The sequence below is a fragment of the Corvus hawaiiensis genome, chromosome 1, assembly GCF_020740725.1.
Source record: "Corvus hawaiiensis isolate bCorHaw1 chromosome 1, bCorHaw1.pri.cur, whole genome shotgun sequence".
Taxonomy (NCBI): Eukaryota; Metazoa; Chordata; class Aves; order Passeriformes; family Corvidae; genus Corvus; species Corvus hawaiiensis.
Window position 1 is genome coordinate 55,220,331 of NC_063213.1, and position 13,417 is coordinate 55,233,747.

Consider the following 13,417-nt stretch of genomic DNA (forward strand, 5'->3'; position numbering starts at 1 on the left):
TTTCTCAAAATACAGTAGCTTTCTCAGGGCCTATCTGTAACAGGCCAGGCATTTTCCAACCTGCCTACTGTAATATCATTTTTCAGATTTTTGTTGTACTTTTAAACATCTGCCTAACAAAATAAGTATTTACTGCACATCTCTGTTTGGACTGTAGTAACTAACACTTTACTGAAAAATACCATATGCTTTATTTTTAGAAAGGACAAAATGTTCAAAAATAACACTTGGAAATGCCAGCGTTTTCCATTATTATTGGATATAAATTTATCCTCTAATGCAGCAATTTACACTATACTTAGTTTACCTAGCTTGCAGTGTAAAATAATAGATGTAGCTTCAATTTGTATCCCATTATGTTACCATGTTTAAATTGCTGATACAGTAAAAATATCTGCATTGATTTCTGAAGAAAACCTCTTCATCATTGCATTTGTATGTATTATTACAGCAGGTAATGGCTTTTTTTTCTTTGCATGGCTACTTGCAGACTTTCTGTGGTGGGAATGTGTCGTGTCTATGGCGTGTGCAGATACCATGGGTGTGAGCATGGAAGAAAGGAGAGTAGTAAATAGTGGTTTTGCTGCACCATACCCAGTTGTTCTGTTTGGACTGGTGCTCTTGTATGTGGATGCTTTTAAAATATCAAGATTTGAACCTTCCTGAATAAATCATGCAGTATTGGCACTGATAATGAGGATGTGAAGGTGAAGGAAGACTTCGATTTACTTGGGTAGAATATCTTCAAAACTGAAATAAAATTTCGTAAACATTTCAGCTTCCTCTCCTTGTGCTGTTAAAATCACTAGGTTTTTCTCTGCTTTTGTTACATAAATGACTACTTGTTTAGGTATATAAAATAACTCTTAAGTAGTATATTGAAGTCCATGTTAATATGTGCTGTTTAATGACACCTAATGATATTCACTGAAGGGTTATGCTAAACCCAAAAGGGTGATGCTAAACCAGAGAGAAAACGTGTTACCCAGGCAACTACCCTTGTGCAGTATAGAGAAGTGAGCATATGGCTATGTAGTACACATTATTTCAGCATCTTTAAGCATTAAGAATCACACGTGTAATTGACTGAAAAATTACTGCTCAGTTACTGTATTGTATGGTCATAATAGAAGTAAATGAATACGTCGTCGTTAGAATAGATCTGTTGGGAATCACTAGCAGGCTACTCTACTTAGGGAGCAAAAATACAATAAGAAGAAAATAGCTGGTTTAATTAACATGTAAAAATTGGGTTAATTTGAATTCAGCTGGCACAGCAGATATTAATGTCTCTTCTTTAACAGTCTGGCTAGAACCACACAATTTGTACACTTTTAATCTTCCTAGTTCTATGAATAATTGTTTTTAAAAATGCATATAGGGTTATTTTAAGCATCTATCTGTGACTTACTAGGGAGGTTATTGCTTCCAAGTACTGAAAAAGAATGCTTCTACCAGTATAAAATCTTGTATGAGTGTTAATACATGGAGTTTTAATCAAAGTCAGGCCTAGTAACATAGAATATGTTCTTAACATGGTGCTGGGATTCTGTTGGGATAGGTGCTGTATTTCTTTTCTGTGCTGTCATCAGTGTATTGTGATCTGTTGGTAAGGACATGCGCAGGTTGTTGTTTCACACGAAAAGTGGCTTTACTAAAATGGCATTGGCAGAGATTCTACATTTGTAATTCTAAACAATCCTATTCTAGAGTCTTGTCACCTGCTGTCTTATTTGTTCTTTCTGTGTGCATGTATTATAACCTTTGGGACAGAACTCAGTGCTTTGGATCTGTTTACTGTTCTGTCAGGTACGTAACCAATAATAACAAATAATAATGGCCTTTTATAGCCAGTAAGTCGCAGTAAATACGCATTGTAACACTAAATATGCATCAATGCAAAACTGAGTAGGTTGCGATATATTGGTTTAAAATTGAAGGAAATGTTACTTTAGAAAAAATTTCTTCTGGCTTAGAAGGGATGGAAGTTTTCTTCCTTTGAAGACTGAGTATCTGTATAGTCTGTGTCTAACAGTGGGGAGTACTTAGAGCTCTCAAGGAGTTTAAGGGACTGATAGATTGCTCGTGTGCTAACATGTGCATATGTAACAAGGCACGGGCTTCTTTGCCAGTAAAGCTTAAGGCATTCTTATATGTTTGCTGACATCATCAATTGTGAGTTTAATCTTAAGAATACCTGAGGAGGTTTCTTTTTATTTACTTCTTGCACTATGTTATAACTTATGGTGGCAAGCTCCCAGAGTTAATTATTTGTTAGACCATTTCATACTCTACGTTTCTGTTACTTTTATTGCATGTATATTGAGGGAGGTAGTGTAGAACAGCTTTTAGGCCATCTCTGTGCTGTGCTTTTTTTTAAAAAATGTCCTCTTTTAGTCATCTTCTCATGTTTTTATGTTCCTCGTGGAAGTCTGCTTGTTACTCAGTGGACGTTTGGCTGCTGATGTGCAGCAAGCACACTTCAAGTGTTGACATAGGAAAGCCAGTAGATGTAGTATTTTTAGACTTCAGCAAAGCTGTTGATACTGTCTCTCATAGTGTCCTTCTGGACAAAATGTCCAGCACACAGCTGAATAGCCATGTTACATGATGGGTGAGCAACTGGCTTACAGGTCAGGCACAAAGGGTTACAGTGAACAGGGTGACATCAGGCTGGCGACCTGTCACTGGGGGGTTTCTGCAGGGCCCCATCCTCAGCCCTGTGCTCTTCAGCATCTTCATAAGTGACCCTGATGCAGGACTTACAGGGGTACTAAGTAAGTTTGCCAACTGCTGACTTCCTCAAGGGCAGAGAGGCCCTGCAGAGAGACATCAACAAATTAGAGAGATGGGCAATCACCAACTGTATGAAGTTGAACAAGGGAAAGTGTCAGATTCTGCACCTGGGATGGGGCAACCCTGGATATACAGACAGACTGGGGAATGAGAGGCTGAAGAGAAGTGTTGTGAAAAAGGACCTGGGGGTCCTGGTCAGCCGAAGGTTGAAAATGATTCAGCAGTGCCCTGGCAGCCAGGAGGGCCAAGCGTGTCCTGGGGCGCATCAGGCACAGCATCACCAGCTGGGTAAGGGAGGGGATTGTCCTGCTCTGCTCTGCACTGGGGCAGCCTCACCTTGAATATTGTGTGCAGGTTTGGATGCTGTAATGTAAGAAAGACCTTAAGCTGTTAGAGAGTGTCCAAAGGACGGCAACAAAGATGATAAAGGGCCTTGAGGAGAAACCATATGGGGAATAGCTGAGGTCACTTGGTCTGTTCAGCCTGGAGAAGACTGAAGGGAGATCTCGTTGCAGTCTACAATTTCCTCATGAGGGGAAGAGGAGGAGCAAGTACTAAACTCTTCACTCTTGTGACCCATGTCAGAATTGGAAGAAACAGCATGAAGCTGAGTTGGGGGAGGTTTAGGTTAGATATTAGGAAAAGGTTTTTGACTCAGGGTGGGGTTGGGTACTGGAACAGGCTTTCCAGGGAAGTATCACAGCACCAAGCCTGTCTGAGTTCAGGAAGGACAGTGCTCTCAGGTACATGGTGTGAGTCTTGGGGATGGACTTGTGCAGGACCAGGCGTTGGATTCCATGATCCTGACGGGCCCCTTCCTACTGAGCATGTTCTCTGAATTCCCATAAAACAGGTGACTGGAAATTGCTGTATAGTCATGGGTCATCATAACTTGATGGAAAAAATACCTTTTCCAACTTACTCAAACTCTTAGTTCTTCACTGTTACTGCATCCTGAGTAGAAGTTTTCATTGAACTGGCTGCAGTGTCATTTTGAATCAAAGTCCTAAGGATATAGTTAGTTTCCAGTAAAAATCCCTTGGGTTTGTGTGTGTTTCTTGACACTGGATACGCTGAATTTTGTGCTTTTCAGAAATAATCCTTGTTCCCCAGCTGCTGCCACATGAACCCATTAAAGCTACCTGCCTGCTACACTGACATAAAGCAGCCTGAGAGACGGCAATCCTAAGTATCCCAGACTGCCAGCAGGCCCTGCCGCCACATATTTGAAGATGACTTTAAACTCTACAGCCTAGACATTAAAAAAGCAGCAAAATGGAAGAATAGTTGGCCTTTGCCTCTTTAAGAATAGAGTTTGATCTCCATTTCAACTCTTGGGTGTGACAGAGAAATTAGAATGCTCAGGGTCTTTGCTGTATCAAACCTACTGCTGGAAACAATGCCAAGTTGTCTAATTATGTATTTCTGCTTATGAACTAACTTCTGGAAGGACAGCTCTACTTTTATCTATGCCCTACTACTGTGCTAGCACATTAGGAACCTGGCTGTAGTGATGAATTTGAATAAACTGCTCTTGGGCTGAGGAAGAACATGCAGACTACTGATTGAAATTTATGACTCAACATGCAGGACTGGAGGGCTGTGATGGATGACTAATAAGTTGCTAGCAAACGGTTAACACATTCTGATGGGTTCCTTCTGAAGTGAGTGGCAGCATGTAGGTCTTGAATGGATTTGCTTTCCAAAAGTGCTAAGTACTGAGTCTTGAGGGAAGTTACTCATGTCTTTATTGGCTCTGTCTTGCTAGTGGAGGGAGGTAGGCTCCCCCAGAGGGCAGTTCACTTAGACATTAAAGCTGAGGTGAGTAGCCATGCTGAGTGTTTTGCTTTTTGTATGTTTTGTTGTGACTTGCTGAGAGGAATAATTCCTTGTTTAACAGACACTTCCATTTAGTGATATAAAGGCTTCCTGACATGACTGGAGATAGGGCATTTTAGGACAAATTTTAATCCCTATTGAACACATTTTGAACACAGTTTGGTTATGATCTTATTTCTTTTGTATAATCAGTATTATATTGTATTTCAGGTTTCTGCAAGCAAGTTGGTTTCATAGCTATTGCTTTTTCCTTCATCCCTTAGGCTGATATCCTTTCAAGAGTTTGTGGCGTTTGAATCAGTCCTGTGTGCTCCAGATGCATTGTTCATAGTAGCCTTTCAGCTATTCGACAAGACTGGCAAAGGAGAAGTTACTTTTGGTAAGACATTCTTAAATGTGCATTCTTAATGTAAAAATCCCTACCTATGCCAAACTCTGTTTCACCTTCTGTTACTGTAGGAGACGGTGATTGGTAGCAGAACTACACTAAAGCCAAGCAACTTTGTCTGAACTTTTAAAATCATTTATGTGTGCACAGTATGAAGCCAAGGTCATCATCATAGTTTTTTCTGCAGAACTGGTCACTTCTCTTTTTCTCTTCCCCAACATGCTTGTGCAGGTCCAGAACAGCAGTGAAAGGTGACTATAGGGAATGATTGTAAAACTCCAAGAAAGTTCCCAGCAGACCTGGGTGAATATTGGATTTGAAATTATTACCCAGAATTATTACTTGTTTAAATTGGCTATATTTCAAGCTGGCTGACTTTTAACTCTTAAAACTGTATTCTGTGATATTTTTCAGTAATAAATTAATTACTGTGTGCCCTCTGCCATTCCCTCCCCCAGAAAATTCAGCTGTGCCTTGGAGGTGTGATGTTTGCACTGATACTGAGATACACTCAGGCCAGTATAAAACTTGACTAAGGGGACTGTTTATTTCTAAATATCCTAGAGATAGCTTTTGATATCTGCAGGACTGTCTGCCATCTGCCTAATGACAAGGCCAATTCCATCTGAAAGAAGGATTTAGAATTTAGCAGCTTGGACTAATTTCTGATATTGAGCTTGCACTTCAAAAAGTATGGGGAATTCTTTTGCTGAGTACCTTCACTGGATAAAATTGCTGTTTCTGATCTGCTACATTTGGATGTGGTTATTCATGTATATTAAGTTTTATTGATTGGTTGTTAAACAGTTCTAAGTGAATGGAAAATTTGATGACATTGACTCTTTGTCTTTCCAAAATGTATGGTTCACACATCCGTTGCCTTTTACTAGTATTTCCCATACATGTCATGCTCCAGTTAGAAAAGCCCTTCTCTTTCCATTTGAACTAATAAGATTCTGTAACCATTGCTTGAAGCATCTCTGTATTCCTTCCACCAACTCCAAAAATCTGTATTTGAAGTTGCGGCCGGTGAGAAGACTTGTTGTCTCTTCTTGTGTCTGTTTTGGTTTTTTATTATTTTGGTAGTCTGTTGAGGTTGTGAAAGATGTGCTTTTTGTGTGCAATGTTTTAGAAGCTACTACAGATGATAAAAGATTTGCAAGAATTTCAGAAAAAGTTTCTGCAGATTATAACCTTGATGAAGGAAGTATTTTGTGCCTAACATTTCTGTGCATGTAAATAGGCAGAGAAGCAGTGAGAGATGCCATGCTTTTAAAACAGGAGGGAATGCATATTTTGCTAGGGTTTTGTCCTAGTGAAGGCAGACCGGAGTTCCTGGAATGTCTGTGATGTGCAGGTTCTTGTCTGCGTCAGAGCCTCCGGTTGCTTGGAGCACTCATTAATAATCTAGGAGGAACTGTAATCGTTTGATCTGAATGCTGAATGAGTCCGACTTTTTAACTCTTGGCATTCTTGTTCCTATTTTTCCCGCTGTCAAATGCTTCCCTTGGGGTTTGACACAGTGAGTCAAAGGATTTGTTTGGCATTTGAAGTCCATTGAAGTCCTCCTCGTGATGAGAGAAAATCCCATATCAGACTGTATTTAAGGTATTTGAAAGAGGAGACATGCCAGCATTGGCAGAACCTCAGATAGCTTTCGTTTAATTCCTTCATCTCCCCTTTTGGAATCATAAATGTATTTGTAACTTCTGTATAGTACCTTGTAGCTACTACCCCAGCAAATGCCTGGACTGGGGAGGAAGGAAGAGCTGTCTCAGTGTTGTGCATTCTCAGCGGAAATGGTTGACCTTTAGACAAAGCTAGTTCCTTATTTTCTATCACAAGGAGGAAAAAGAAGTTTTATTTTCCTGCTATTATGAAAAAAACCCCTAGTATTTTTTATAAATACATTATTAAAATACTATCCTGTAACGTTGCCATTCAGTGCCTCAGTCACGCGTCTTTGAGGTTAATTATGAGATCTTTTTCCATTCACTTGAATGAGAGTGGTATCAAGTCCTTATCGAGGCTAGGAGACTTAAATAGGGGTTTTGTACACTGTGGAATTACAGTGTGAAAGGAACAGAAGAAAGGGGAAAGGATAATTTTTCAGTATACTGCTGTTAGGTGTTGTATCTCAAGGCTCTCATTTTAAGGCTGTACCTCATTTTATTGTTGTAAAGAAATAGCATCGCTTATCTCTGCAGTCATTGTTTTTTGTACGCTAAAATAATGATACAAATATTTTAGCTTATATCAAACAGAATAATTCCCAGCAGTGAACTTCACATTTTCTACCATGCAAATCCATCCAAATCTTCTTCTTCCATAGGTGCACTTGGCTCAGCGTCTTTGTTAAATGAATTAATAATGAGCTTTATGTCAATGAACTTTTACACTGAATGTGAGATCCAGGCTGTGGATACTCAGAGAAGTGTTCTGGGTAAAGAAGTTCCAATTTAACACTTTGCACTTTTCTTGAAAAATGCTGCACTCTTACTTTAGCTTTTGGGTTGGAAGTGTGTTTGCATTTTAGCTGTATGTTGGCATCTCTGCAATTTAAAATGTTTCATTTCTTTCGAGTTGCAAGTTAACTGTACCTGGTTCTTTGACAGAAGTATTACCTATTTAAAAGGGCTGATGTGCAAGCAGTGTGGGTACATGGTGGGGAGAAGTATTTCTAGTTTATTGCTTTTTGAGGTGAATTAAATGGCCACTAGTAAATTAGTGGCTAGTGGCTGATTGAGACTACACCTGGCTGTTGCATCATGTTGTAGATTTACTTTCTGCTGAAGTGTCAAAGCTTTGACAGTTTGTAAGGAGTTAAAGCTCTCAGCAGGAAAGTGAGAGGAAGTTTAGCTGGCTTTTAAATTCGAGGCAAAGAGCAAACCATTGCTTCTTACTGTTGAGTGTTGACAGGCACATAAAAGCTGATAATGTAAGTCCAGGGGTTTAAGAGACTTAGTAGAGTTGCTTTTTTGTCGTATGACTGTATTTTAATGCCTCATTAAAGAAGCAGAGCCCTTTGAAATTCTTTACTAGATGGCATTTAAAAAAAGGTGAGCTGGTTGGGTAAAAAAGTGTTTAAAAACTAAGTCGTTGTAAACTTCATCTTTAATTTTGGATGGGTAAATTAAATCATGGCACCTAACAGTTCTGAGCTGTGAATAACACAGCAGTGATACCCAGGAACTGGAACTTACCTTTTCTGATACCAGTTCTCACAAGCCCTAGTAAAGGGCAAAATAAGCATTTTCCATGTTGATTTTGCTAAGAGAGTAAGGAAAGGCACAAAAAGAGCTGTGGTTACCTGAGTCTGTGCTGCCAACCATTATTGAACCTGCTTTAAAGAGTTTAGTTCTGATTTGTGTTAGTTACCCACCAGACAGAAATTCTTGCTCTTGTACTTAATGAAATGGAGCTGTGGTATAAGTGTGTGTTTTTATGGCCTTGGTTTTCCTTTTTAGAGGTCCTCTAACTCAATCTGAAGCTGTTTCAAAATGGATGCTGTGTTGTGCTGCTTTGAGAAATATGAGTATGCTGTAAAATGTCAGTCCTTTAATTAAAAAAAAACCCAAAAAACAACCTCCCCCCAAAGCCAGCAAAAACATGAAGGAAATTGGGAACCCAACCCCCAAATTTTTGTTAAGCGCAACAGCTGCCGATTTGAGCATTGTATTTTGCTTTTGTCTCTAAACAAGACTTTATTGGCATGCAGACAGCAGCTACTGTGGGTCTCTGCTTCTGTTATTAATTATATCAGTACAGTTCTTAGATAAACACATTAATTAAGGATACATCTTACTAAGTGCTCCTGTTTGCTGATACCTGATACTTGAATTGCCTGAATACTTGTTTGTAAACTTTCTAAAAGGACATAGCTCTTAGCAGAGGTTTAAATAGCTACATAGCTATTGTGATAAGCTTCAGAGTTTTTTCTTCTATGATAATGCTCTGATATTTTTTTAATACGCAAAAAGTTATTACAGAAGTTTCATCATTGCTTTCATGACCAAAGAATTAGGTTCTGATTGTGTGACGTAGCTCTTGCTTTTGTTACAGACGATTACTTGTTTTATACTTCACGCTGTAATTGCTGGTATGACTTGGTTCTTCTTACGGTATCTGTAATTCTTTTTATCTCTTGCACAACACCTAGCTTCTTGATGCCCAGCCTGGTACACTGAATACCACGTAAAGCAATGAAAAGCTAAATCTGAACCAACAAAATAAATCGCTGGAGCTGTAAGCTTTGATCTCTTGACAAACTGCAGTATTCAGTATTTATCAGTGATACTTCTGTTGCTGGTTCAAATTGACGTGAAACCCGTTGTAGCTAGTGATGTGTTAGCTTACACATCACAGCTTCACCTATACAGTGAAATGTTGTTGGTTTATAAATGACAGATACGGTGGCCCCAGTGGCAACATCACAAATGCAACATCTCTTTAGTCTCTGATGGTTTTTGTTGTTTGTACAATATTGGATTTTGCACAAATAATTGCCAGTTTTAATTACAAGAGGATGTAAAGTAGACTTGTTAGTATATTTATTTTCTTCAAAACAATTTTTGAAATCTTCTCAGACTTTTTTTTGAGAATTTCATTTCTAGACATATGTCAACTTGGCAAGTTTTTGTTTTGTTTTTTTTTCTTTTAACTAAAATGTTATGTAACCAGGTAGACTTTGATGCAGGCATCTTAAATAAAAGAGAGCCTGTTTAGATACAAAGTGAGTCTGTCATTCTAAATATTAGGAGAAGCTTTTGTCCTGTTAAACTGTTTGGTTTCATTTGGTCTAGAAAATGCAACTGAGTTTTCTAAATCATCCAGAACTGAAATTCAGTGCTTCAGTTTGTTCTTTGTTGTTGGTTTTATTCTGTTGTTTTGTTGGGCGTGGTCAGTGAATCGTCAGACAATTCAGATTGGAGGGGCTGGTGGCAACCATCTGGTTCAAACCCTTGCAGCACCACCATCAGGACCAGTTTCTTGAGGGGCAATATCTAATCAACTTTTTAAATAATCTCTGAGGCTGGAGACTCTGCAGCCTGTATGAGCAAGCATCTTCCAGTGTTTGATCACTATTGTAGTGGAAGACTAAATTACTGAGGCCTAGTTGGGATTGTCAGTGTTCTAGCTTGCATCCATTGCCTCTTGTCCTTCCACTGTGCACCTCTGTCTTCCCTTCACCATTCTGTTGGGTAGCTATAGACAACAATGAGGTCCTCCTTTAGATCTCCCTTCTCCAGGCTAAGAAAACCCCATTCCATCAGCCTCTCTATGCATGTCACATGCATCGTCCCCCAGCTGCCTTGTATGGAGAAAATAGAAGTGATGCTCTGTTTTTGTTAGCAGGTTGTGCTGTTTACCTTGGTGAAAGTGATACGATTTTTTTTATTATTATTATTATTATTATGATTATTATTATTTCTCAGGGCAAGAGGAGTAAGTTTCTTTTTTATGCCCACAGGGGACCTAGTGCTTTTCAAACTTGAGGTCTTAGGGTGCTGGCAGTTTGTTGCTAGCTTCTAATGAGGACACTAAAGGTAATAAGGAAATGTAAGGCTGTTGCCAGTGAACTGAAATTATGGATAGCCACAGTTTAAATAGAAATATTTTTAAGGGATTGCATTCTGGAAAATTTCTGAAAACATTTTAAGTAAGCAAATTATGTAATAGTCTGTGTGTAAGTTCATGTTGTTATCACTTACATACAGTGGAGACAGAAGACGCAGACAAGCTTGAATCCAGTGCCTTACTTACTGAGGGTGATGGCACTTTTGGAAAGAGCCTGGTTTTGTTTTGTTTTTTTGGTGGTATTTGCAGTGTGTATCACAGGTAAGAGAAGTACACAAGTATCTCAATCAAAAATTAGGGCCAAGTTGAACAGGATGCTGTATGGATATGTCATGAGAAAGTGAATTAGTAATTTGTAGAAGGGACAAGAGCACAAACAACCAGAGCAGGGGGAAGGTAAGAGGATTAAAAAGAGAACAATTTCAGCAGATTTGCGAAGTTGAAGTTTATCATGGATCTTTTTGGTTGGGAAAAATCATGGAGGCACAAGCATGTTCTGTGTGAAAATGTTTTCATTAAGGTAAAATTAATCTGTGAGACTGCTCTGTCCTTGCTGAAAAGTTTGGCTAGGACAATGAATTATGTTCCGTAGCTAGTGTCTCTCTCCTGATAGAGAATGCATGCTGAACATTTTTTAGGATTTGCACTGGACTTTATGGTTTGCTGCAGGCATTTTGGGGGATCTGTTTGGTTGTTGTCTTCTTTGAAGTCTACTTACAACATTTGATAGACATTTACTTACCAATACTGGTCTTCATCTCACCTCTGTGTACAACAGGTGCTGTGCAGCCTTCGTTGATTGTTCCAACCGCAAAATGAATGTAGTTCGTATCTGAACAGAAGTGACCAATTTTAGTGGGAGACTCCAGCCTCCTGCTTCTCTGCCCTGCTGTGGCTGCCTCTAAGGATGCTGGCACTCCACTGGGGCTGTTGCAGTACAGTCTTTTTTAATGCCTGAGGATGTGCTGAGTTAACCAATGCATTTTCTAAGAGCAACCCAACAAGAATCATAAGCTTTTGCTTCTCATTGTTGGGCTCCAGATGTTGGTATGCTATCTGGAGGTGAAAAAACATTTTGAGGGCATCCATTTTTTTATATATGTGGAGCTTTAATGCACTTCTTTAATGATCAGCTTTTATTACAAAAAGAACTATCCTGATTTTTAGAACTTTTATAGTGACATATGAGCAATGTTTTCTGAACGACTGAATGTAGATACCTGGGAATATCAGATTGGCATGTATGTGTTGTATGGTAACTTGTCAGAGATCTGAAGAACTGCTCAGAGGATGTTCCAGTTCAGTGGGTTAACAATCCTCTTTTTACAAACGACCAACTGTAGATTTGAACAGTTGACTATAATGGCTCCAATTTTAAAAGACAGAGGTAACAGAGAGGACTTCCAGTTGGTGGGGTAGTTCAAGAATACTACATGCTCAGATGGCTAAAATATTGTGCTTTCTGCTGCTACTTAAAAAGAAAAAAATAGGTGTGGAAAAGGTGGGAACATGCCAAATTGAGGGTCAGTTTCAACTGTATGAGGTCACTCTTTGGTTAACGGAGAAACTCTTTGGTAAGCTGAGGGTTAGCCATCTGTATATCCTGTTGGAAAAAGAAGTCCAACATGATTACTAGGCAGCATTTGGGGAGGAACCAAAAGCTTCCACACAAGAATATATTTTAAACCGTGTCAGAAGCAGTATATCAATTTAAGCTTGTTTTTTATTAAGATTTTTCCCCATCCTGTTTTCAAACTGGCCTGGAATTGCAGATTCGGAAGTAAAAACTTGAGCAGATCCTAAGAGCCAGAAAAGTGTTTTGCTATTACAGATTTTAATATGAAATTTCAAATAGCAAAATACATGTTTTTGTGGTGTGTGTAGTTTAGTTTTCTAAATTGGAAAATCTGCTGTTACATAGCAGTTAATGACTATTTTTTCCTAACATTTGGAATTCAGGACCTGATTTGATAAGCTGATAAAAGAAAACAAAACTGAAAACATATTGGAAGTGCTCAAAGTGAAAATTACGGTTTAGATAGGTTTGAGGGTAGATAGTTAGACATTTTAATTGAACTAAAATAGTTTTATCCTAATACAGTACAGTTGTGGGAGTACATTTTGTGGTGTATTTGAAATTGAAGTATTTAAGTGAGGGAAAGTGTATGTTAATGCTTTGCAAGAAAGTGATTTTTTTTTTCTTTAATATCATCTATCTAAGCAAAATAGCTGTTAAAGACATAGAGCTCTCAAGTCTCTTGCTGGAAAGTAAAGTGTAAAGTTCAGGATTATTTCTTTGAGCCAGGAGTTTGCTTTTATCACTTTGGTTGGTATATTAAATTGCTGTAGGAAACAAAGATGTGAATTCTGAAGTAAATTTTTTATTGGTGGACAACTACAGTGAAATTAGCCCCTGCCAGTGTAAAACAAAAGGTGTTGATTCAGTCTGGATCCTGAAAGTCCTGTGTTTTTATATCCCCATGATAGGGGTAACAGAAATGAGTCCAAATGATGATTTCATTTGCCCACGTGGGGCATTGAATTTGATATTCAGCTTTGGTTACACACAACCAACACTGGCTTATGTTAAGCAGCAAAACCTCCTGCTTGTCCATTACAATCCAGCACTAGTCCACACTTGGACTAACTCAAAATAATTAAATTGGTTAAAATTACCTTTTTTATTTTTTGAGTTAAATTTTGTCTTTGAGAACTTTATCTGGATTTGGAGGAGCTAGTCCTATGAAAAAAAAAACTACCTCTTACACACAAAGTTATCAAAAGAAGTGAATTCTGGGGGTTTTCGGGTGTTTATAC

The 13,417-nt window shown here is 38.6% G+C and overlaps 1 protein-coding gene across 3 annotated transcripts in view; it reads left to right on the forward strand.

Annotated features, from left to right (window-relative positions):
• SLC25A13 (solute carrier family 25 member 13) overlaps positions 1–13,417 on the forward strand; it is a 103,959-nt gene that overhangs the window by 31,608 nt on the left and 58,934 nt on the right. For all 3 annotated transcript variants that reach the window (XM_048305136.1, XM_048305134.1, XM_048305127.1), the window contains one exon: positions 4,899–5,014. In XM_048305136.1, coding sequence (XP_048161093.1) covers positions 4,899–5,014 — 116 coding nt within the window. The remainder of the gene's footprint in view (positions 1–4,898; positions 5,015–13,417) is intronic.